Consider the following 24,932-nt stretch of genomic DNA (forward strand, 5'->3'; position numbering starts at 1 on the left):
CTCAAGAGTGACGACATCAGAGCGCGCCGCTACTGCCGCCGCCGCCATGAATAGCGTAGGGGAGGCCTGCACCGACATGAAGCGCGAGTACGACCAGTGCTTCAATCGCTGGTTTGCCGAGAAGTTCCTCAAGGGGGACGGCTCCGGAGACCCGTGCACCGACCTCTTCAAGCGCTATCAGCAGTGTGTTCAGGTGAGCCCTTAGGTGGCCAGAGCCCTTTCGTGTCTACCCCCCTGGTTATCTCTGCGGTGTCCCCGGCCACACGGGTAGTAATTAGCGGAGGTTGGGATGGGAACGGTGAAGAAAAGCTTCAGTGAGAACAGTAGCAGGAGCTCTCTCCCCATTATCACCACCAAGGCCGCCCGGTATCTCTCTGAATGACAAAGTTAAATATTTTTACAATGTGTGTTACATTACAGAGCACAGGGATATTCTTTGGTTCATTTGGTGCTCGTCCTAAACTCGCAAAGTGCGCATAGTTGTTCGTATTTTATACATGGAATGTTCCCCAAATACGAAGTGATTATTAGTTCATGTTCACCAGAATCGTTTCCTTGATTTTTGCGGTGGTGCGCTATTTCACTATTAGTGTTGGGGGTTGAAGAGGGGTGTTAGAATCTGGCCTGTTAGACATGAGGATCTCATTTTGTTGTTGTAATTCCTTCTTTGGCCTGTTAAATCTCTCAACCCGCTAGGAAATTTTCATTCTAGTTCAGTGAATGTGAAACTGCTTTGGATTTTAAGAACCTCAGTGGGCACAACATTCCCAGTTAGTCAACTTAAATGATCCTCAGGGTAGTTGCAAGTTGCTATCTTTATCCCATTTATAGACAGGAAAATGAGGCTTGCCCAAAGTCACATAGCCGCTGTCCTGGAACTCAGATTTGAATTTTGTTGTCTGTCATAACGGAGTGGAGATCCTTTTTAAATTCCACATCTGAAACGTTGATGGTTCCTCACAACTCCTTTCCAGTCGCTCTCTGGTCTTACATCTAATTTCTCCATAATCGCACTCAGGTTAAAAAAAAAAAGTACAGGTCTTTAATCATCGTTGGGTGTTGTCTTGGTCCCATGTGATTTACTTTTGCACCATCATATTTACAAAGTTTGGTCCTCAAGCTTCTTACAGACCTGTGTCATGTGTTTTCTCCTCCATCAGAAAGCAATAAAGGAGAAGGAGATTCCCATTGAAGGACTGGAATTTATGGGCCATAGCAAAGAAAAGCCTGAAAGCTCTTCTTGACCTTGACAGTCCCCTTGAAAATAGACTCCTCCAATCAGGAAATTGAGGACACTGGATTTCGTCAATTAAGCCACGGATTTGATGAGTTTAGGAGGCAGTAGTCTTCTTTCCTCATTGATTTCCTCACTTGTAAAAGATGATGAACCATCACTCTTTGCTTTGAGATTTCTCACTTGCTCTGGCATCGTACATGAACTCCATGTGCTTAAACTGAATGATTGCTTAGGACTATGGTTGCAATACTTGGTGTGGGATCAGCTTTAAATATCCTTTTTTTATGTAAATACTGATAAACTTGTCAGGATGATCAGGGTTGCCTGACTTCTTGAGTTTTGCTGGGAAGGACATTAGGTACATTGTACTAGGGTTATTATTCATGGAAGCAATTTGTTAGGATCTCTCTTTCCTCTCAGGGAGCTAAGGCTCTGAAAAGGGATCCCAGCACAACGGTTTTAATCAATGCTTGGGAGCACGATTTTACTTTTATAATAACTTTTAAGATTGCTCGTGGACTGAGTTAGCCAAAAGGAAGACAGCTTTAAGAGTTCCCTGCCTTAAGAAGAGATGTCAGATTTCTGATTAAGATGTGAAAGCTTGAAGAATGTTACAGTACACACCATTTCGGAACTCCTAGTGTAGTTTAGGAATGAAGATTATTGGAATAACAATGAAGGAAGATCTTAAATTGCCAAGATTTGCTTTTGCCAGCTTTTAGCCCAAGTCAATTAATTAAGCCATCCTGTATTATCATAAAACTGCCAAAATGCTGCATCTCGTTAAATGGGAGAAATTTGTCCTATTTGCTTTGTGTACCCACCCTGCCCTATAATGTCTGTAATCATGAAGATGGAATAAATTGTAATACTTAGTTTCATTATTTGCCCCTGGAGAACTCAGTGCACTTTACGGAACAAGTATTATACTGCAACCTCACATATCCCATATGTACACTGGAGAGTTTTGTTTTATAATTTAAAGGTGAAGAAAAAGTGAAAATTTATCTAAGGTCAATAGTGTGCTAAAACAATGAGAAACCTCACTGATTTCTAAAATTTATTTCCACAATAAGTTACACAACTTAATATGCTTCTGTACCTGCACACAAAATGTCAGGATCAGGTGGGCACTTAACACACTTTGAAATGTCAAGTAGTCACCAAAATTGTAGGTCTTGAGTAATCTGGTTCAATTATATATACCCAATATAGTATGAAACAACTTACAGAAAGTAGAAATTGTATTAGCCTCGCTCCAGTTTATGTGACTGCTTCATATTTAACATGACTAGTCCTGAATGTCATTTCAATACATTCTGCATTTATGTTTTGACTGGTTATGGTCTATTATACAAGAATTATAAAAGTTACTTGAAGTCCAGCTGAGGGAGGCCAGGCAGCAAGCCAAAGTCAAGTCCTGAACTCAGACTCAGCAAAGTAAAACGGTTCTATGGAGACTTGGAAGCACAAGCACAGGCTGTGGTTAGATCACAAAATGGAAAAGATAGCAGGGATCCTTTTCTCCCTTACTATAAAAGGCTTTCACACCCTGTGTTTCCATATGCCTCACCTTTGCAGTACCAGTATACTTTAAGTACTATGCAATGCCAAAACCTGGTAGCTTCTTGAATCTTCTTACAAAAGTGTCTGGTTGAGCCAAGCCAACCATGTTCTTTCATTGTAACTGCTACTGAGGGAATAATAAAGAGGGAGAGAAGACAGAGAATCTAGGGAGGCTCCACACAGCATGGGGCCTGATGCAGGTCTCAATCTCACCACCTTGCAATCATGACCTCAGCCACAATCAAAAGTCAGACACTTAACCAACTAAGCCACCCAGGCGCCCAATTGTTCTTCATTCTATTTTGACTTTATAGTGACTTCATCTATCTCAGCTACTTCAAGGACTTTAAATTTTGAGAAGTTAAATGCTCTGTAAGGGTGACTTTGTTACTGTTGTTATTATTTCTCCCTAATTCTTAATGCTATGGAGAGGTTTTAATTCTAGAAACAAATAAAGCTAATGCTATATGCAAAAATGTGTAAAACTGCCTTTATTTTATTTTTTCAAGATTTTGTTTATTTGTCAGAGAGAACACACAAGCAGGGAGAAGAGCAGGCAGAGGGAGAAGCACTCCCAGCTGAGCAGGGAGACTGATGCTGGACTCTGGTATCATGACCTGAGCCGAAAGCAGACCTTTCATCGACTGAACCACCCAGGACTCCCCATACTGCCTTTATTTCTCCAAAAGTTTCTGACCCTTCCAGTCTTCAAGGTGCTAAGAGATGACCCCAAAATGAGAACTTGACACTTGTGGAGACAATTATCTGACTACAGGGAATATTCTTCAGCAAATGCTGGTGGAATGGAATAAGAGAAAGCCAGGACAAAGACTAAGCACTTCCTCTGGAGAATCAAAAGATACCTCTTTGAGATGTAAACTGCCACTCATTCTACTGGCCACTCAGTATCTTTGCCACCCAAAGTCTGTCAGGACCCAATCTTGATACTTAAATTAGTTCCACTTACGGTTGCTTTGCTTTACCTACCCCAGGTATAAGAAACCAAGGACAAGACTGTTACAAACACTGTGATCCAGAGGCCTGTACACAGGAGCCATAAACCTTCATTATAGAAACAAAAATAATGCTGATTTCGGAGGAAAAACACCAAAAAATGCAACTCTCAGATCATTGACCAATCTAAGTTATTTATTTAAGCCATCTCCTGCCACAAGCAAAGGGATGGAAGATCAGTATACTGGTCATCATTTGATACAAGTAAGGAAGGTGAGCTTATGGTCCCATAGACTTTTCTGGTCCGTGTGCAGAGCCATGGTCCAAACCAATGCTGTGGTCCCCACTGGGTGGTGGTCCAGGTTCTATTCATCTTCATAGCCGGTTGGAAGTGGATTCACGTGAGAGTTATGGAATAGAGTATGATTACCATCTCCCCAGGGAAAGGGCTGTGGAGTGAAGATGTCAATTAGGCAATTCCAGAAAAGAATTCAGAATAGCACTGCCATGAACTGCTTCAGATATCGGTAAGTGACAGACTATACATAAAAACAAAATGATACTCCTCCTCTCTCTCTGCCTGCTTCTCTGCCTACTTGTGATCTCTGTCAAAAACAAAAATGATAATTAGTCCTTTAACTATTGGGGTATTTCAGCCTTCCCATAATTTATGGGAGCTCTTTTAACTTTCAGGAGAGCTTTTAAAGTAGACAACAGGAAAGGCAAACTCAAGTTCATTATTCATAAGCCTCTCTCTGGCACTGCGGTGTTTGTGGAAGTGTAATCTTCACATCATCCTATCTGTATGGTAGAGGTAAACAAGAGAAGATGCTTATTTATTTATTTATTTATTTATTTATTAAGATTTTATTTATTTATTTATTTGACAGACAGAGATCACAAGGAGGCAGAGAGGCAGGCAGAGAGAGAGGAGGAAGCCGGCTCCCTGCCGAGCAGAGAACCCCAATGCAGGGCTCGATCCCAGGACCCTGGGATCATGACCTGAGCTGAAGGCAGAGGCTTTAACCCACTGAGCCACCCAGGCGCCCCTAGAAGATGCTTATTTAAATGTAGATTTGGTCTTCGTTCCAGATCTAAAACAAACCTCTGGATTGGAAACTGCAACCTACCCTCAATTTTTTGTATGCTGCCTTTGAAAAAACATTGCTCTAGGGCAGTGGTTTCCAAACCTGGATGATTTTGCCCCTCCAAGGACATGGGGCAATATTTAGAGACATCTGGGAGAGGGCATCCAGTGGGTAAAGGTCAAGGATGCTGTTAAATATCCTAGGACTCCAAGGATAGCCCCTTGCCACAACAAGAATTATGCAGACCCAAATGTCAATAGTACTGAGGTTAAAAACTATGATTAAGTGACTTCTGCATCTTTGTACAAGGGTGGGAGTGGGGCTCAGACTCAAAAATTCTTTCTGAATCTAAGAATCTAGCTTAAGTTTCTGTTAAGGCCAGTCCTATCTTGGCTAAATGATGTTATAGTTATTAAAGAGCCAGCAGGGCATCTTGTTAAGAATACTTACAAAAAGCAATGAAAAACAAATGATTACATCTACACCAATAGCAAAGGATAAAACAGTTGTGAAAATAACTAGCAGAGGTAGGAACAGGAGAAGCTTTTAGTCTCTTCATCATGCAGCTAGTACCTGTCAGATGCCCAGGTCATAGAAGGGTGAATCACCTTCAGATTTTGCCGCTCTAAGGGAGATTCCCTAATCTCTAAGTCTCATACAAGGGACAACCTTTTCAGAAGAGTATGAGAAGGCAGAGGGCGGATGGGTCAGAAAAAAAAAAAAAAAAGAAATCTGAAGGGCACTTACTGTATGACCTTGAAAAAGAAAACAGATGTGACTCCCCCCAAGTCTGTTACATTTCCATAAAACCGGAGAAAATAAAAATTTGTAAAAATTAAATGAAAAATTTCGCACGATTTTAGAGAATGAAGAACTTAGACTAGGCATTTGTAATAAAACGGGAATTGATGCTGGAAGAGGCTACAAAGGCCTACCTTGGACCTGATGCGGAGATGAGGGTAGGCGACGAACTCGGGTCTCTCATGCTCTCCATGTTGCGACTTCAGGAAGACATTCAGCATGCTCACAGCCACGCCGGGGAGCGCTACGAAGTAGGTGAGAGCCTTCCACATGCGTGCTGCAAAGGAGGCACAACCGCTCAGGCCTGATGGGGACCCCGTCCGGGTCTCACCCCGCCTCCCCCAAGACCTCAAGCCAAGGTCACAGTCCTGCCCCGCCTCGCTCGAGTGGGACTGAGGCCCGCCCCGCGAACCGCAGCTCCAGTACCTGAGCCCTCCTCGCCGTGGGCGCCACTGGACATGGGCCGCTGCAGCTGTGCCCCGGACCGACCTAGCAGCCCAGACAACCGCAACAGAGGAGACGCCGCCGCCGCCATTTTCAAGCTGGACAGCCTCAGCGCCGGAAGCGGAAGTAGAAATTGGGCTGGGGGCGGGACCACAACCTCAAAAGCAAACTCCTACTGGGCGGATCTTTCCCACTCGCCTTAAGGCGAGGAGCGTGCGTACTCTCCTCCAGACGGTCGGAGTTCTAGTTAAAATCCCCAGAGCCACGCATCTCGAGGGAGCATGCGCTCTCCACCCACCGTGTGCACGCCCCTCTCCGCACAGTCCCCACCCCGGTGCGGCTAGGCGAGGCTAAGCGCGAAAGAGAGGTTTATTGGGGCGGGGCAAGCTGGCCTTCGGAAGTGCTGTCTCAGTTGGAGTCCGCGGACAGCGACTAACTGGAAGTTCTGAGCTCAGAACACCCCATCTAAAATGCCATTCCTGTTCCTCCCCGTTCTGTGACGCTGTTTTTCTTTGCACTTGACGTAATAATCGTCATCATTATTATGTCTGCCTCCCCTACTAGAATATAAACTCTTTGATGCTGGAGTTTTCCACAGCACCATTCCCAGAGTCTGGAATTGTACCTGGCACAGAGCAGGTACTCGGTACAAATGAATGAGTGAGTGAATGAATGAATGAATGAATGAAAACAACGGGAACCAGAAGGAGCCCTGGAATTGGTACCAGAAGATCTGGATATTAATCCTGCCTCAACATCTTTTTTTTTTTTTTTTTTTTACAAGATTTTATTTGACAGACAGAGATCACAACTAGGCAGAGAAGCAGACAGAGAGAGAGGGAGAAGCAAGCTTCCCGCTGAGCAGAGAGCCCGACGCGGGGCTCCATCCGAGGACCCCAAGATCATGGCCTGAGCCGAAGGCAGAGGCTTAACCCACTGAGCCACCCAGGCGCCCCTGCCTCAACATCTTTAACTTTCGGCTTTTTTCGTCACGTTAGCCTTCTCTTGAAATTCTGGAAACAAAAATTAGCATGTTTTGCCTCTTCAGTCCTCTTCCCCTAGTTCTTTTGTCTTTCTTCTCATCTAAAAATAGTTTTAATAATAAAATATGGGGGCGCTTGGGTGGCTTAGTCGTTTAAGCGTCTGCCTCTGGCTCAGGTCATGATCCCAGCTTCCTGGGATTGAGTTCCGCACCTGGCTCCCAGCTCAGCAGGGAGTCTGCTTCTCCTTCTCCTTCAACCCCTCCCCCTTGCTTGTGCTGTCTCTCAAATAAATAAAATCTTTAAAAATTTTTTTAATTAAAATAATAATAATAATAGAGAAGGCAATGTTATGACTGAGGTAGAGATTGGAGTGATGTGGCCACAAGACAAGCTGGAAGAGACACGGTATGGGTTTTCCCGAGAGGCCATTCAGAGGGAACATGGTCCTGCTAACACCTTGATTTTGGACTTCTAGCCTCCAGAACTCTGAGAGAATAAATTTGAGGGTTTTTTGAAGCCCCCCAAAAAATTCATAAGAGAGGGGGCGCCTGAGTGGCTCAGTGGGTTAAGCCACCGCCTTCGGCTCAGGTCATGATCTCAGGGTCATGGGATCGAGTCCCACATTGGGCTCCCTGCTCAGCGGGGAGCCTGCTTCCCCCTCTCTCTCTCTGCCAGCCTCTCTGCCTACCTGTGATCTCTCTCTCAAATAAATAAATAAAATCTTAAAAAAAAAATTCATAAGAGAAAATGTAAGGAAACTTTTGGATCATAGGCCTCTTTGAGAATGTAATGAAAAGCTATGAACCCCTTCCCCAAAAAATGCACCTGCTCCTAAGCACACAATGTTGTAGGAAGAATGTACCATAAAGTACATCCAGAGACACCCCCCTCAAGAGTCCTTGTACCCCACGTTAAAAATCTAAGTAGGAGAACAAATAGGACACTGGTGTGGGAAGACTGGATTCACATTCTGTTTCCATCCTTTACACCCTGCGCAACCTAAGCTATGCAGTTTCATGAAGACAAAAATTTAGGATCATGTGGGGCGCCTGGGTGGCTCAGTGGGTTAAAGCCTCTGCCTTCAGCTCAGGTCATGATCCCAGGGGCCTGAGATCGAGCCCCGCATTGGGCTGTCTGCTCCGTGGAGAGCCTGCTTCCTCCTCTCTCTCTCTCTCTGCCTGCCTCTCTGCCTACTTGTGATCTCTGTCTGTCAAATAAATAAATAAAATCTTTTAAAAAAATTTAGGATCATGTTACTAGAGCATCACAATCTGATCTTGCATTAGCTCGCTCTTTCTCTTAGTAGCCAGGGCTTTTTTACATAGTATGCTGTCAGGATCATCAGGATCATCAAATTCCTAGGCGTCCTCAAACACAGCCAAAGGGCCACATTATGAAGCTCCACAGTGTGGCCATGGAAAGGGTCCACACTCAAGGATCAGGATATCCTGGGTTCAGTTCTTTGGTCTGCCACCACCTGGTTCCTCTTCTCCAAAATGAGAATGTAATACCCATTTATTCATCCCTCTATCAAATAAATATTTATCAGAACCCAGCTCCACCTTCGGATGTTACTCAGCCTCCATCTATAATCATGAGATTTCATTCCATAAATATTAACCAAGGTGCCTGCTATGTTCCAGGCATGTGTGGTAGTACACAGTAGGTGTAAGATGTCTCTCATGTAACTCACATTCTAGTGGTGGGGAAAAGAATCAATGAAAAATGTCTGAAATATATTAAAAACTCTACAGATACTCATTTTCTCATAGGCCTTTTGTACACTTTGTAGGGTGGTACTGCTAAGTAAACATTCTATCATGTGCTTGGCTCACAACAAACATATTAAGCATGATGCTTATGGTGTTTTTCTCGGGTATGTTCATCATTCCCAGAACCTCAGGTGACTGAGTTTGGATAGCTCGGGACACCAAAATCAAAAACACAAAGAATATCTAATATTTATTGGGCATTTATTTATTTTGTGCCCACATCCATGGTGAGCACTTCATACAAACTGTCTTCCCCACCTCACTAAGTGACTATTTCATTCCTCAAGTTAAACACTTTGGAGTCATCTTTGACTCAACACTCACTCTCTCTCTCTCTCATGTACACACACACACAAACACACATACACATACACTTTATATCCAATCCATCAGCCAAATCCTGCCAGCTCTTCCTTCAGGCACATCCAGAATCTGACCATTTCCTACTGCCTGGTGCTACCATTTTGATCAAAGGTGTTCTCATCTCTCTCCTGGACAACAATAACAGCCTTCTGACTGGTCTTCCTGCTACCTGGTTCCCCTCCAGTCCATTTTCTACATGCCAGTCAGAAGGATCCTTTAAAATCTGTCAGATTGGGGCACCTGGGTGGCTCAGTCATTGAGTGTCTGCCTTCAGCTCAGGTCATGGTCCCAGGGTCCTGGGATCAAGTCCCGCATCAGGATCCCTGCTTGACAGGAAACCTGCTTCTCCCTCTCCCACTCCCCCTACTTATATCCCCTCTCTCATTGTCTCTCTCTGTGTCAAATAAATAAATAAGTAAATCTTAAGTAAATAAAATCTGTCAGATCATCTATTTTGGCTCAAAATCTTCCTATGGTTCCCATCTCACTCAGAGTAAATATCAAAGTTCTTAGAGTAGGGTACTGAGTTGTCCACTCAGTCCCTAGTCACCCTAGGAGAGTCCCTAGTTACCTAGGAGGTGCCCCCAGTCACCTCTCTCACATCATCCTTTCTCCCTGCCCCCTTGCCCATTTCACTCCAGCTACATTGGCCTTCTTGACTTTCCTTGGACGTTCCACCCATGTTCCTGCCTCAGGACTGTTGCACTTGCTCATTTCTCTACCTGGAAGAGTTTTCTCCGGATGGCCCCATGAATTGCATCCTCATTTCCCTCAGGAGTCTGCTCAGAAGTCCTCTGTTCAGAAAGTCCTTCCCAGACCACCCAGAAGTGAAATAACTCCTCCCTACCCTGACACTCTATCCTCCTTACTGTGCCTTATCTATCTTCATAGCACTTACCACCATCTGTTGTATTAAATATTTATTGGTTTATTGTCTGCTTTCCTTCACCAAACACCAGGGGGCACGGACTGTTTTGTTCACTGGTATGAACCCCACACTTGGCACACAATAGGCATTCACTGAATATACATTAATCCCAACCAAGATCCTGTGAATCAGATACTATTCTACCCAATTTTCATATAAGAAAACTGAGACTCTGGGAGGTGTAGGAAATTGACCACAGTCAGAATCTTTACACAGGTGCTTTAGACCCAGACAGTCTGGGACTCAAGCCAGTTCTTTTAACCTCAAAGCCATACAGGGTTTGCTTTAGGTAGAATGATACCAAGCCTAAGAGGTCACCTTGTCAAGTTCATGCTGATCTGAGGCTCTGAAAAGAAAAGGAATAGCTATCTAATTTCTGACATCAGTGGGTTTTGGAAAGAAAAATATTTCAAGTCGTGGGGTCCTTGAGAATGGACAGAACCATCAAATGTGTCCTCAGGGTACTGAGGTGGCAGTCGCCAGCTTGTGCTGCCTCTCACAGTGACCCCCAGCACCAAGCCACTCTGTGCAGGGAGCCTCCCCAAGGCCACAGCCAGCCAGGCCTGGATTTGACGTCATCCTCTCTGGCAGCTGGCGATGTTTATGCTCATGCTGAAGCCACTAAGGTCTCTGGTGCTCTATTTCCTTGAAACAGGGAGCTGGCAGGTGGACATCGCAATACTAGGGGCAGCTGATGAGGGGAGGCATGGTTGTTAAGACTGGGGGAGGCTTCCTGCCAAGGACAGGGCTTGCTTAGGGGAAAGCTTATCTAGGTACTGCTTGCTATTCCTAATATGCCTTTTCCCAATAAGAGCACCTTCAATTCCTGGACTAATAAATATTTGTCTGCTAACAGACTAATCCTAGGAACAGACACTGAAACTTTTTTCAAAGCATACTGCAGGGGAAGCCAGGGTGTTACGACCAGCACCTCCAACCTCTGAATAACTTATCTGAGCTGTTCAGCATCATTAGCTCCTTAAAAAAAAAAAAAAAGATTTTATGTATTTATTTTGACAGAGAGAAATCACAAGTAGATGGAGAGGCAGGCAGAGAGAGAGAGAGAAAAACAGGCTCCCTGCTGAGCAGAGAGCCCGGTGCTGGACTTGATCCCAGGACCCCGAGTTCATGACCTGAGCCGAAGGCAGCGGCTTAACCCACTGAGCCACCCAGGCACCCCATTAGCTCCTTTAATTAGGGAATCAACTGTGTCCCTGGATTGGGGTGGCAGAAATGATCCTCAATGGAACACCCAGTCTAGAGGGAGAGACTGACAAATAAACAGTTATTACAACCCATGTGACGGGTTCTACAATGGGAGGCAGTGCAGTATAGCATGCACCTTGGTGTCAAGTTCAAGTCCCAGGTCTGTTCCTTACCTATGTAATCAAGGGGAAGTCAAGTTACCTCTTAGATTTTCCACCTGTGAATTAGAGTCATTACAAGGACTTAACAGAATAAAAGTTATTAGCTAACATTCATTAAGCACTTACCGTCAGGGTGCCTGGGTGGCTCCGTCGGTCAAGTGTCTGCCCTCGGCTCAGGTCCTGGGATCAAGTCCCACATTGGGCTCCTTGCTCAGCAGGGAGTCTGCTTCTCTCTCTCCAATTCCCCCTGCTTGTGCTGTGTGTGTGTGTGTGTGTGTGTGTGTGTGTGAAATATATAAATCTTTAAAAATATATTTTTTAAAAAACCCACTTAGCATGTCCTGGGCCCTTCACAGCTACAACAGTCCTATAAGATAGGTGCTATTCTTATCCCCATTTTACAGAAGAGGCAACTGAGGTACAATGGGAGATTAAGCCATTTGCCTAAATTTCACAGCTGAGTGTGAAAGTGACTGAGCCAGGATTCAAATCCAGAAAATCTGGTCTTAAAACTTGCATGTTTAGGGGTGCCTGGGTGGCTCAGTGGGTTAAAGCCTTTGCTCAGGTCATGATCGTGGGGTCCTGGGATCAAGCCCCACATCGGGCTCTCTGCTCAGCGGGGAGCCTGCTTCCTCCTCTCTCTCTCTCTCTCTCTCTCTCTCTGCCTGCCTCTCTGCCTACTTGTTATTTCTGTCAAATAAATAAATAAAATATTTTTTTAAACTTGCATGTTTAATTACTGTGTGATACTGCTTCAACAACTCAAGTAATGTTAGCACAAAGTGGAATGCTCAAAAATTGTAAACTATTATTATTATTGCCATAATTAAGAGGAGGTGTATAAGGTCTTGGAAGCAGAGCATAACGGCCTGGATTATAGAGGGGCAATACAGGAAGTCTTTCTGTAGGAGGTGACATCTAAGTCATGGCTCCTTCCCAAATAAATATAAATGAGTCAGGGACAAATTTGAATTGGGAGGGAGATAAAAAAGAGTTTTCCAGGCAGAGAGAAAAGATAAGGGTACTATATCTGGAATTCCAAACAGTGCCTTAAGGCTGGAGGTGTGAAGGCATGGAAGGAGCAAGAACTTAAAGGGTCCTGCAGGTGGTACTGAGTTAAGATTTTATCTGAAGGGTACCGAGAAGGCTTGGTTTTAAGCTAGGAGAGAGATGATCAGCTTTGCAATTTACAAAGATCCCTGGCTGTAATACACCTGAAGGTTTGCGCAGGGGGCTGGCTGTGAAAGTCTGTTTCTTTGGGGGCAGTTAGGGCAGGCAGAATAGTGTAGCTTGCCAGTTAGAGCACCAGATTCAGACCCTGAGCCTCCTCAGTTGACTCTCTTGGCCCTAGCCCTCCCTACTCAGGGACCTACAGCAAGGCACTTATTTCTCTGATACTCCTTTCTTCATTTATAAAGAGGCCAACAACTGGCAATCTTGACAATCTGTTGTGAAGTTAAACGTGATAGTTAAATGGAATGTGGGATGTGCACAGTGAAGGTAACTATTATTTATTTCCATGGTTCCCCCACCCCTCTGAGTAGTTTTTGGTGAGCAGACCACAGGTGTCATCCATCTCTTTATTCCCATAGAACTTGGGACTCAATTATTTCCCCCTACTGGTCCCTGTTTGTGCTCATACACATGTCTGCACCTGAAGCTTCTCTGAGGCTGGCCCCTCCTGGCTAGAAGTGCTCTTCCCACCCTGTTGTCCATCCACACACACACCCAGTCCTCTCCTACAAGCAACCTTTCCTGAGTAAATCAGGGCTCCCTGTTGTGGTCCCTCAGTGATGTTTAAGCTCACTGTACTGTGTATGAAGAACATTCTACGCCCTCATTTACACTCTGAGCTCCAGGACAGCCTCTCCCCTTTTCCCCCCTGATTCTTCTGAATTCCATACAGCACAGAGCAGGCATAACAAAATAGTTAAGAACTCATGTTATTGGGGCACCTGGATGGCTCAGTCAGTTAAGCGTCTGTCTTCGGCTCAGATCATGATCCTGGGGTCCTGGGATCCGCTCTCAGCTCAGCAGGAAGTCGGCTTCTCTCTCTCCCTCTGGCCCTCCCCCTGCTTGTGTGTGAGCTCTCTCTCTCTCTCTTTCAAATAAATAAATTCTTTTTTAAAAAAGATTGTATTGGGACACCTGGGTGGCTCAGTTGGTTAAGCAGCTGCCTTCGGCTCAGGTCATGATCCCACATCAGGCTCCTTGCTCCGCCTGCTTCTCCCTCTGACTCTGCCTTCCACTCTGTCTGCCTGTGCTCGCTCTCGCTCTCTCTCTGACAAATAAATAAATAAAATCTTAAAAAAAAAAAAAAGATTGTATTTATTTATTTATTTATCAGAGAGAAAGAGAGAGCACAGCAGGCAGAGTGGCAGGCAGAGGCAGAGAGAAAAGCAGGCTTCCCGCTGAGCAAGGAACCAGTTCAGGTCTTGATCCCAGGACCCCAGGATCATGACCGGAGCTGAAGGCAGCTGCTTAACTAACTGAGCCACCCAGGCGTCCCTCAAATAAATAAATTCTTTAAAACATAAAAAAAGAAATCATGTTCAGAGAGCATTCAACTTTTGATCTCAGGGTCGTGAGTTTGAGCCCCATGTTGAATATAAAGATTACTTTTTTAAAAATTACCTTCTTAGACAAGGCTGAATAAAAATCCTGGCTCTGCTACTTTTACTGGACAACCCCCTCCCCACGTTTGTTAGGCATGTTATTTCTATGTCCAGCATGGGGCTCGATCTCACAACCTCATCAAGAATTGCATGCTCCACTGACTGAGCCAGCCAGGTGCGTCTCACTTTCCTTTTCTATGTCTCAGTTTCTTCATCTCAGAAGGAGGAAGATACTAGTGCCTATGTCCTACAGTTTTGGGGAGGACTGAATGTGATGATGTGCGTGAAAAATCTCAGCACCTTGTTCAACAAATAGCAATTTGCACTGCATTCTTAAAGAATTTTTTTTAAAGATTTTATTTATTTATTTGACAGAGAGAAATCACAAGTAGATGGAGAGGCAGGCAGAGAGAGAGAGGGAAGCAGGCTCCCTGCTAAGCAGAGAGCCCGATGCGGGACTCGATCCCAGGACCCTGAGATCATGACCTGAGCCGAAGGCAGCGGCTCAACCCACTGAGCCACCCAGGCGCCCTGCACTGCATTCTTATTAACCTTCCACTGTTAAGTTAAAAGCAAGGCTGGTGTATGTTATGTGAAATATATCTCAATAAAGCTGTTAAACACAACAAAGCAGGCTACAGAATGTTATGAAATGCATGTTTCCACTTTTTATAAAATGTACCAAGAAATACTGTAAAGACTATACTCACATATTAACAGAAGTAATGTCTCGGCATTAATTTTCGTTTGAAATTTACTGCAATGAATGTATATCACTTGTGTTATAAGAACAAGGGCTTTTCAGGGGCGCCTAGGTGACGCAGTCGGTTAAAAGCCCAACTCTTGGTATAGGTTCCGATCCTGATCTCATGGTCATGGGATTGAGCCCCCACCTCTGGCTCTGAGCTCAAGGTGGAGTCTGCTTGACATTCTGTCTCCCTCTCCATCTGCTCCCGCAACTCATGGTCTCTCTTTAAAATAAATCTCAAAAAGAAAAAAAAAAAAAAAAAAAACACGGCTTTCACCAAAAAGCAGATTATGAAGTTGCTGCTATTCTTCCCATGAGACCATAAGCCCCATGAGGACAGAGACCCCTTCGCCTAGCGCAGGAAAGACGCTGAACAAACATTGACGCAAGGACTCCTTGGGGGTGTCTCTGGGACCCGCGCCTGCAGTACCGCTCTCTCCCTGTGGGTGGCAGGCTCCGCATGTGCGGGCACCGCCCACAAGTCTGGACGGAGAACAGTACTGTCTGCGACCTTCAACGTGGCTGTCCGACCTCCGGATCCCTGAAGGTGAATGGGAGGTGGAACCTGCGAGAGGGATAGAGGGAGCCCGACTCGGGCCTCAGACTCCTCCTCAATGCCTTGCCTCTGAAATTTTTCCTGCATCTTCCTTGGATTGGAACAAAAAAGAGAAAACTCCACTTCCTGGAGAATGTCCCCACCTCCAACTCACCCCTGAGTGGGAGGCAGACAGGAGAGACTTGACAGGCCCCCTGGATTGGAGGTGGAGGTGTGGGTGGTGGGAGAGAGAGAAAGAAAGATCATCCTGAAAATCTTCGCCTTCCTTACTCATAACTCACAGGGCACTGCACTTGGCATTGAATAACCGTCCCCACCCAGTAGCTCTTTGATCTTAGGTAGAAGGTGTGTTGGCATCTTCATTTGCAGAGGAAGGCCGTTGTGGCTTAGAGAGGTAGTCCTCACTTAGACGGAACTCATCTGTGTTTGATTCCAAATCTCTTCCCTTGACCCTCCCCTGTGTGTCAAACTGAGATTATCCTTGAAGGGGGTGTGTGCCCATCTAACTTAACATTAAATTATTAATATTAATAGCATCTATCTACCCTATCCTTACTGCAGTACAGGCATTCTACATATATTATCTCATTTAATTTTTCCAACAACCCATGAAGTAAAAAGTACTATTATTCTCATTTTACAGATGAGGAAACTGGGCCTTGGAGAAGCAAAAATTGACACAGCTAGAGATAAGCTTTGACAGAGGCAAGATGCAATGCACAGCTCTCTGACTCCAGTCTTTTTTTTTTTTTTTTTACACTCTACATCTAGCGTGGGGTTTGAACTCATGACCTGGAGATTAAGAGTCACATGCCTCCTCTCCTCCTCTCTCTCCCTGCTTGCCTCTCTGCCTACTTGTGATCTCTTGTCTATCAAATATATAAATAAAACCTTTAAAGAAAAAAAAAAAACAACTGTTTAAGGGGCACCTGGTAGGCTCAGTGGGTTAAAGCCTCTGCCTTCGGCTCATGTCATGACCCCAGGGTCCTGGGATCAAGCCCCAGATCAGGCTCTCTGCTCAGCAGGAAGCCTGCTTGCCCTCCTCTCTCTGCCTGCCTCTCTGCCTACTTGGGATCTCTGTCTGTCAAATAAATAAATAAAATCTTAAAAAAAAAAAAAAAAAGAGTCACACACCCCACTGACTGAGCCAGCCAGATGCCCCCAGTACCTGCTTTTTTCTTTTTTTTTTTTTTTTAAGATTTTATTTATTCATTTGACAGACAGAGATCACAAGTAGGCAGAGAGGCAGACAGAGAGAGAGGAAGGGAAGCAGGCTCCCCGCGGAGCAGAGAGCCCAACGCGGGGCTCGATCCCACCTGGGATCATGACCTGAGCTGAAGGCAGAGGCTTTAACCCACTGAGCCACCCAGGCGCCCCTACCTGCTTTTTTTCTTAATAATTATCTAAGTATTGGAGTATCGAATAGGTAATACATCTACATAGTTCAAATCACCAAAAAATAAAAATAAAGAAAATAAATAAATAAATAAATAAATAAACGAAAAATCACCTCCCATCCCTGTCCTCCAACCACAGTCTTATTGCAAAGAAGGTCACCGTACTAGAGATTTCTAATGAATCTTCCCAAGATATTCTGCGTGTAGACGACTACCTCTTACACACTCACCACTGAGTTTCTAAAACACAGGAAGGACCAAGTCCTTTTCTAGAACTGAGTATGAGTTCTCCTCACTGACTCTTCAGACGGCCAGAGGTATGGCCTCCTGGGAGAACCTCTAGGCACTTTATGTCTCAACCACGTAGGTCTTCTCCAAGCTCTATATCATGTGTCATCTTCCCAGCCTCCTGTCTCCAGCTTCTCTCCAACTGTTCCAACTGTTGTGATCTCTTTGCCCTTTGAGGCTCCCCAGTCAGAACCCATCTCCCCTCCCTCTTTGCCCCCAGAGGCCCTACCACCATCTCTCTTCTTGCACATTTCATTATCCTGTGTGTGATGGATGGTTGTCTCCCTGTCTGGCTCTCCTGCTAGATTATCAATTTCAGGCATCTCTTGTCAGTGGTTAGGTGGCCTGAAAACAGCACTACCATCCATGCAGTCCCCACACTAACAAACTAGGGATGGGTCTTTCTCGTTGTCTTCTTCCCCTTCATCCCTGCATCTGGTCAACCACCAACTGGATTTTACCTTAGAAATGTCTCTCCTGGGGCAACTGGGTGGCTTAGTCAGTTAAGCATCTGACTTTTTTTTTTTTTTTAATATTTTATTTATTTATTTGACAGAGCTTACAGGTAGACAGAGAGGCAAGCAGAGAGAGGAAAGGAAGTAGGCTCCCTGCTGAGCAGGGAGCCCAACACGGGGCTCGATCCCAGGACCCTGGGACCATGACCTGAGCTGAAGGCAGAGGCTTTAACCCACTGAGCCACCCAGGCGCCCCAAGTATCTGACTCTTGATCTCAGCTCAGGTCTCAATCTCAAGGTTGTGAGTTCAATCCCCACATGGAGTTCAAGCTCCATGCTAAAAAAGAAGAAAATGTCTCTCTCATCTTCTCCATCTCTGCTTTAGTTATGGCCACTGTTCTCTCTCCCTTGGGTGACCCTTCTAAAGCACAATTCTTCAATGGCTTCACAACCCTTCAATGGCTTCCTGTTCCCTTAGACAAATCCCTTATTCTGACCTCCACCATCCTGAAGGATACAATCACTGCTTCTCTCCACTATTTTCACCAATGACACATCCCCTGAGTTAGCCTTCTTTCTGTTTCTGTTTCTATTTTTATTTCCAACCTCAGGGGCTTTGTTCATGCTGTTCCCTCTGCCAGGAGTGCTCCTTCTGCTCCTCAGCTCCCTAATGTCTAAGTAACTTGGGAGCTCCGTGACAGCAGGGACCTTGTCTGCTTTGCTCACTCTTATATCCCAACACCAAACACACTGCTTAGTCAATATATTTTATTTTTAAAAATTCTTTATGTTTCTTTTTAAATTTTATTTTATTTGCTTATTTGGCAGACAGAAATCACAAGTAGGCAGAGAGGCAGGCAGAGAGAGAGAGAGAGAGAGGGAGGAGGAAGCAGGCTCCCTGCCTAGCAGAGAGCCCAATGTGGGGCTCGATCCCAGGACCCTGGGATCACGACCCCAGCCGAAGGCAGAGGCTTTAACCCACTGAGCCATCCTGGTGCCCCATAGTCAATGTTTTTTAAAAGGTGATTCTGCTTCTTTATTTTTAAGAAGATTTTATTTATTTATTTGAGAAAGAGAGAGCATGAGCAGGGGTAAGGGCAGATGGAGAAACAGACTCCCAGCTGAATGGAGAACCCTATGCGGGACTCCATCCCAGGACCCTGAGATCATGAATCAAGCTGAAATCAACAGTCAGACACTTAACAGACTAAACCACCCAGGTGCCCCCAAATTCTGCTTCTTTAAATTTTGACGCAACTAGGGAACCTGGCTGGCTCAATTGCTAAACTTCTGCCTTCGACTGGGGTGGTGATCCCAGGGTCTTGGGATCAAGCTCCACATCAGTCTCCTTGCTCGGCAGGAGGCTGGCTTCTCCCTCTCCCACTCCCCCTGCTTGTGTTCCCTCTCTTGCTGTGTCTCTCTCTGTCGAATAAATAAATAAAATCTTAAAAAAAATTTTTTTTTGACACAACTTTGAGACTCTATCAAGCAATATAACATATCTTCTGTTTTTATCTGACAACATTCAGCACTGTAGGGCTAGAGCCTAAACTCCACCCAGGTAATCTCCACACCCCCATGTCTGTGTCTCCTGTGACAGGTAGTACACTAACAAATACTAATTCTTCTTTAAAAAAAAAAAAAAAAACATTTTTTTTACCTTGAAAATTTTTATTATTATTTTGCTCTTGTTGTTCTTCTAATGACAAAAGAAAATATGCCTATTGTAAAACTTCAGACAGGAGTAAATTAGAATGTAAAAGTCCCCTGTGGACCCACCCTATAGAGTTATCCTTTGATTTAAATGGCACCTTTAACCATGTTTCTATTTGTAGACTTTGCAGGAGAGGAAGAGAAGAGAACCTGGCCTGCCCATCGTCAGTTCCTCCCCTTAATTCCTATGCCCCATCTCCTCCCTGGTTAAGCACACAGCATCGTTACTGACATTATACATTATCCGTATTGAAGTTGGCAGACATTGGCACAAATGGCTCTGATGGGAGAGGAGGTCTATTTAAACCTCACCTGTGATGAAGGCCACTCTGACACTTCAGTCAGACTCTAGGTCTCCATTCAAGTTTGAGAACATGAAATGAACTTGAACCCTGCTGCAAATTGGTGCAATTAAAACACGTGATGAAATTCCTGGTCAAACTGAACCCAGGTTCATATCTTGCCTTCATCACTTCCTGTGTCACAATTTCTGATCCTTGAACAAGCCAACCTCATTCCCACTTCAGGGCCTTTGCCATTGCTGGGCCCTCTGCCTGGAACCCTCTCCCTCGGCTTGTCATGTAGTGTGCCTCGCCTTCCAGGAGAGATCTTATCTGGTCACTTTCTCCAAAGGTGAAAAGGTGATACTTGTCTTTATCGCAAGGATCATTTTTTAAAATAATTTTTTAAAGTTTATTTATTAAATAATCTCTACACCCAGGGTACCTGGGTGACTCTGTCGGGAAAGAGTCTGCTTTCAGCTCAGGTCATGATCCCGTGTTCCAGGAATCAAGCCCCTCAGGCTTCCTGCTCCCAGGGGAGCCTGCTTCTCCATCTACATCTGCAACTCCCCAGTTTGTGCTTGCATGTGTGTTTGCTCTCTCTCAAATAAATAAATAAAATCTTTTAAAAAAAAATAATCTGTACACCCAGTCTCAGACTCATGATACTGAGATCAAGAGCCACAAGCTTTTCTGACTGGGCCAGCCAGGAGCCATGCAAATGTCATTTATTTTTATTTTTTAAAGATTTTATTTATTTATTTGCCTGAGAGAGAGAGAGAGGGAGAGCACAAGCAGGGAGAGCAGCAGGTAGAGGGAGAAGCAGGCTCCCTGTTGAGCAAGGAGCCTGATATGGGACTCCATCCCAGGACCCTGGGATCATGACCTGAGCTGAAGGAAGATGCTTAACCAACTGAGCCACCCAAGCATCCCACAGGTATCATTTTTAAAAAGAAATATTTTATTTGTTTATTTGACAGAGATCACAAGTAGGCAGAGAGGCAGGCAGAGAAAGAGGGGGAAGCAGGCTCCCCACCAAGCAGAGAGCCCGATGTGGAGCTCGATCCCAGAACCCCAGGATCACGACCTGAGCCGAAGGCAGAGGCTTCAACCCACTGAGTCACCCAGGTGCCCCAATTTTTTTAAAAAAGATTTATTTCTTTATTTGGGGGGGAAGGGGCAGAGGGAGAGGAAAAGCCTCAGTCAGACTCCACGCTGAGTGCAGAACCTGATACAGGGATCAGCTCACTATCCTGAGATCAAGACATTAGGTAGAACCAAGAGTTGGAGGCCCAGTCTCCACCCAGGTGTCCCAAGCATCACTTTCTTTAGTAGCACAATTCATAACCTCTGTTTTTTTTTTTTTTTAAAGATTTTATTTATTTATTTGTCAGAGAGAGAGAGAGAGTGAGAGCGAGCACAGGCAGACAGAGTGGAAGGCAGAGGCAGAGGGAGAAGCAGGCTCCCTGCGGAGCAAGGAGCCCGATGTGGGACTCGATCCCAGGACGCTGGGATCATGACCTGAGCCGAAGGCAGCTGCTTAACCAACTGAGCCACCCAGGTGTCCCATAACCTCTGTTTGTTTTGTTTTGTTTTTTAGTTTGGTTTGTTCTTCATCTCTTCCATTAGAATGTGAGTTCTTTTTTTCTTTTTTTTAAGATTTTTACTTATTTATGTGAGAGAGAGAACGTGAGCGGAGAGAGGGACGGGCGGGGGGGGGGGAGACGCAGACTCCCCACTGAGCAGGGAGCCAGACGTGGGACTCAAACCTAGGACCCTGGGATCACAACCTGAGCCCAAGCCAGGTGCTTAACGAACTGAGCCACCCAGGCACCCCTAGAGTGTGAGTTCTTTGAAGGCATTTAATTTGTTTGTTGTTGTTGTGTCTCCAACACTTTGTGCTGTTCCTGGCGCCTGAATGCTAACACCCAACATTTTCTGTGGTCCTGCTATGTGTTAAACACTCTTCCTAGCATTTTGTAGAAAAAGTCAGTCTATTCTTTAAAAACATAGCAAAACAAAATCCACAAACGAACAAACAAATCTCTTTGGAGATTGTAGGTATTATTATTAGCCTCCTCTGCCAGAGGAGGTAATTGAAGTCTTGGAAAGTCAAGTCACATGTGTCCCAGGACAAGTAACTAGAAAGTGGCCCAGGGCAGACTGGAACCCAGGCTAGCCCGCTCCAGGATCCTATCTCCCACCTCAATATGAGTTATCAGTGGGGACCACAAGAGTCATTCCAGCTGGGACAAGATCCCGCAATTGCTCTGTAATAGAGCGGTCCAAGGAGCAGGTGTGCTCCGGAGCCCTTTACAAAGGAATTCTCCTCGACTTATTCAAATATCACCGCTTGCTGCTGGGTGCTATGACTCTAGATAGAAGGCCTTAGTTCAAACAAACAAAGGCTTAGCATTAACAATGGAGGTGAAAACAGCATCCAAATTAAAGGATGATCGGTTTCCGCCCACCATTAGGCTGATAAGAGAAACCTCCAAAGTCCTGGGAGACCACACCAGCCCCCCCCCTCCCCCCGCTGACCAGCCGGATTCCCTTCCACGCCCATTTTCTTCTTCCAGAATGGGATGAAGCAGATGCTTCTATCTGAGAAAGCATTGGAAAGCAGTCATTTCCTCTGCAAAGTCCTTCTGATCACCTCAGGCTAAGCCAGCTGCCTCTTCCCCCAGGCGCCTGGTCTCATCCTTCTGCTAGGTTCTATCTTTTTCTCCAGGTTTTCCTGACTGTGGTGGCTTCCCTAAAGGCAGAGAAGGGCTTCTTCATTGCTCTTTAATTCCTTCCTCTTGGCTGGTTCACTCCTACTCACTCCTCAGATTTCATCTTAAAGACCACCTCCTCCAAGAAGCCTTCCCTGGCAACCCCCACACTCTGTATAGAAAACTTCTCTGTGCAATGATCACTTGTTTGCTTATCTAGGTCGCCCCGCCCTCCACCCAAGGGTTCCCACACCTCAGCATCTAGGACTCGCCTGGGGGAGCTAGTAAGATGCAGATTCCCAGGCTCCAACCTCAGAGAGTGATTCCAGAGACTGGAGTGGGGCCTGAGAATTTACCTTGTAACCACTCACACAGTGATTCTGGTGTGAGGGTCATCAGAGGAATCATGCAATAAACAATTGCATGCTTGAGGGCGGGGGACCGTCATCTTCGTGAACCCCCAAGAGCCAGTCTGAGCCTGGCACATAAGAGGTGTTCATACATGATGGTTGAATGAACGCTTGAATGAATGAATGGCTACCAGCCTTATAATACCTTCTCCAGATACAGCAACTTGAGTTTGACCTTGAAACAGCCACATGAAGGTCATAGGTTTATACTCTGCTGGAACAGGGGTGGGAAAGTGTTGAGACTCGTGTCCACAGGGCTAAATTGGGAACTAAGGATGCTTCTTCTTGACTTGCAACATGAGCAACTTATTTGCTCTCTAAGCTTCAGTGTCTTCATCTGCAGAACAGAGATGGTAATATTAATAACAATCATACTTGCCTCACAGAGTTTTGGAGAGATGAAATGAGGTAAAGTTCTTAGCACAGTGCCTGGCCCAGAGGTGGTGTCCAAAAACTTCTGGATCCTATTATTATGGGTGTTGTTATCATTACAACTATTTTTTAAAAATATTTTATTTATTGGGGCACCTGGGTGGCTCGGTGGGTTAAGGTCTCCACCTTCGGCTCAGGTCATGATCCCAGGGTCCTGGGATGGAGCCCCATATCGGCCTCTCTGCTCGGCAGGGAGCCTGCTTCCTCCTCTCTCTCTGCCTGCCTCTCTGCCTACTTGTGATCTCTGTCAAATAAATAAATGAAATCTTTAAAAAATATTTTATTTATTTATATGAGAGAGAGAAGGAGAAAATGAACTGGGGTGGGGGTGAGGGGCAAAGAGGGAGAGCGAGGGACAAGCAGACTCCCACGCTGAGCACAGAGCCGTATGCAGGGCTGGATCTCAGGACCCTAAGATCATGACTGAGCCAAAACCAAGAGTCAGCTGCTCAACCGCCCCCGCCCCCTAGGCGCCCCATCATTACAACTTTTAGCATCAGAGCTAGAAGCGTTCTCAGATCCTCCAATTCAAGAGCTTCCTGCTCAAGTTTCCATGGATTCCTCTCCTTCCCCAGGCAATCTATAGCGAGGCTCCAGAAGGGTGTTCTATGAACATTCAGAAATAGAGGACACAATTGTGTCTGTTCACATTTCCTAAGAGAACCCTAACTTCTAAGTTAAAGATGGAGAGACTGACACCAGAGAGAGAGAAGGGGCTTTGCTCCAAGTTTCTTCATTCATTTGTTTGTTCATTCATTTATTCACTCTTCATTTCTTCGACCAAGCATTGAACATTTCCCGGAAGGCCTTCTATGTGCCAGGATCCAGAGGTGAACCAGACACAGTCTCTATTCCTTAACCCCTACCTCACACCTGGAGGCCTCTTGGCCTCAATTGTTAAAAGCTCAGTACTTGTATTCTGATTCCTTTGTTCATGCAATGCCCTAGGGGTAAGTTAGGCACTTAGATTAAGTCTAAATTCTTGCCCCAGGTTGAAAGCCCTGTTTTACTTTGAAGCCTTTATTTCCCTTCTCCAAACCTCCTTTTCCCCACCTGTAGAAAGGGGGTAATAACGTCTGCAGCCCAGAGTAGTTGTGAGAGATAGATAGGACTTGTAAGTGTTTTTTTTTTTTTTTAAGATTTTATTTATTTATTTGACAGACAGAGATCACAAGTAGGCAGAGAAGCAGGCAGAGAGAGGGGGGAACGCCCCGCTGAGAGAGCCCAATGCGGGGCTCGATCCCAGGACCCTGGGGTCATGACCCAAGCTGAAGGCAGAGGCTTTAACCCACTGAGCCACCCAGGCGCCCCTTGTAAGTGTTTTATAAACTGTAACGTGCTGTGCCAATATTAGATATTACTGGCTGGAGAGAGATGAAATAGAAATCAATAAATAATTAAGAACTGCAAAACCCCCTTCCTCTTTTTTTTTTCCCCAAATAAAATATTCTGTAGTAGGAGCTCTTATGTAATCTGATCAGATGAGTGGTTGGTAAGTTTATTGAAAAAGCCCATCGAAACAGGAAATGGTAAAAGTAATACTTACAACCCTTAAATATTCTATTTTAATGTAAAAATCTATTGCTATATATTCATTCGCCGGTCTTTTGATGTAGGTCCAAAGTCTTGTCTTTGAGCCTGATCTGAGCCAGCTGGTTGGAGTTTTCCCACATCCTTCTTACGGGAACCACTCCCCTGAGCTTCTTAAGAGTTCATGTAGATCTGAAGGCCCTCGTTGTCCAGATTTTTAGAATTCCACCTCCAACCCCATCCTAGAGTCTCTCATTGTCTACACCACACCTGACCCAACTAACTTCCCC

The 24,932-nt window shown here is 45.1% G+C and overlaps 2 protein-coding genes across 3 annotated transcripts; one reads left to right on the forward strand and one right to left on the reverse strand.

Annotated features, from left to right (window-relative positions):
• Positions 1-6: 6 nt before the first annotated feature.
• On the forward strand, positions 7-5,362 carry TRIAP1 (TP53 regulated inhibitor of apoptosis 1). Of its 2 annotated transcripts, XR_014302943.1 has the most exons (3): positions 7-193; positions 1,161-1,314; positions 5,351-5,362. XR_014302943.1 is itself a non-coding variant. In XM_082699730.1 (2 exons), the coding sequence occupies exons 1-2, from the start codon at positions 47-49 to the stop codon at positions 1,242-1,244; spliced, it is 231 nt and encodes a 76-aa protein (XP_082555856.1). In that variant the 5' UTR covers positions 19-46; the 3' UTR covers positions 1,245-3,288. The 2 variants fall into 2 exon arrangements, 1 of the variants encoding a protein (XP_082555856.1); XM_082699730.1 differs by lacking the exon at positions 5,351-5,362 and having other exon boundaries at positions 19-193; positions 1,161-3,288.
• On the reverse strand, positions 3,932-6,567 carry COX6A1 (cytochrome c oxidase subunit 6A1). Its single transcript, XM_082699727.1, has 3 exons — positions 6,073-6,567; positions 5,781-5,923; positions 3,932-4,206 (listed from the first exon to the last, which is right to left on the reverse strand). The coding sequence occupies exons 1-3, from the start codon at positions 6,179-6,181 to the stop codon at positions 4,123-4,125; spliced, it is 336 nt and encodes a 111-aa protein (XP_082555853.1). The 5' UTR covers positions 6,182-6,567; the 3' UTR covers positions 3,932-4,122.
• Positions 6,568-24,932: the final 18,365 nt, after the last annotated feature.

Source organism: Mustela nivalis (genome assembly GCF_964662115.1).
Source record: "Mustela nivalis genome assembly, chromosome: 14".
Taxonomy (NCBI): domain Eukaryota; kingdom Metazoa; phylum Chordata; class Mammalia; order Carnivora; family Mustelidae; genus Mustela; species Mustela nivalis.

What these genes read in the sequence shown, in the direction of transcription:
- TRIAP1 (XM_082699730.1), top strand. Translation starts at nt 47, where the DNA reads ATGAATAGCGTAGGGGAGGCCTGCACCGACATGAAGCGCGAGTACGAC. An exon ending in GCTATCAGCAGTGTGTTCAG is followed by an intron (nt 194 to 1,160) that starts GTGAGCCCTTAG and finishes CTCCTCCATCAG; the next exon opens with AAAGCAATAAAGGAGAAGGA.
- COX6A1 (XM_082699727.1), bottom strand. Translation starts at nt 6,181, where the DNA reads ATGGCGGCGGCGGCGTCTCCTCTGTTGCGGTTGTCTGGGCTGCTAGGT. An exon ending in CCACGGCGAGGAGGGCTCAG is followed by an intron (nt 5,924 to 6,072) that starts GTACTGGAGCTG and finishes CCTCCTTTGCAG; the next exon opens with CACGCATGTGGAAGGCTCTC. An exon ending in ATCTCCGCATCAGGTCCAAG is followed by an intron (nt 4,207 to 5,780) that starts GTAGGCCTTTGT and finishes TTCACTCCACAG; the next exon opens with CCCTTTCCCTGGGGAGATGG.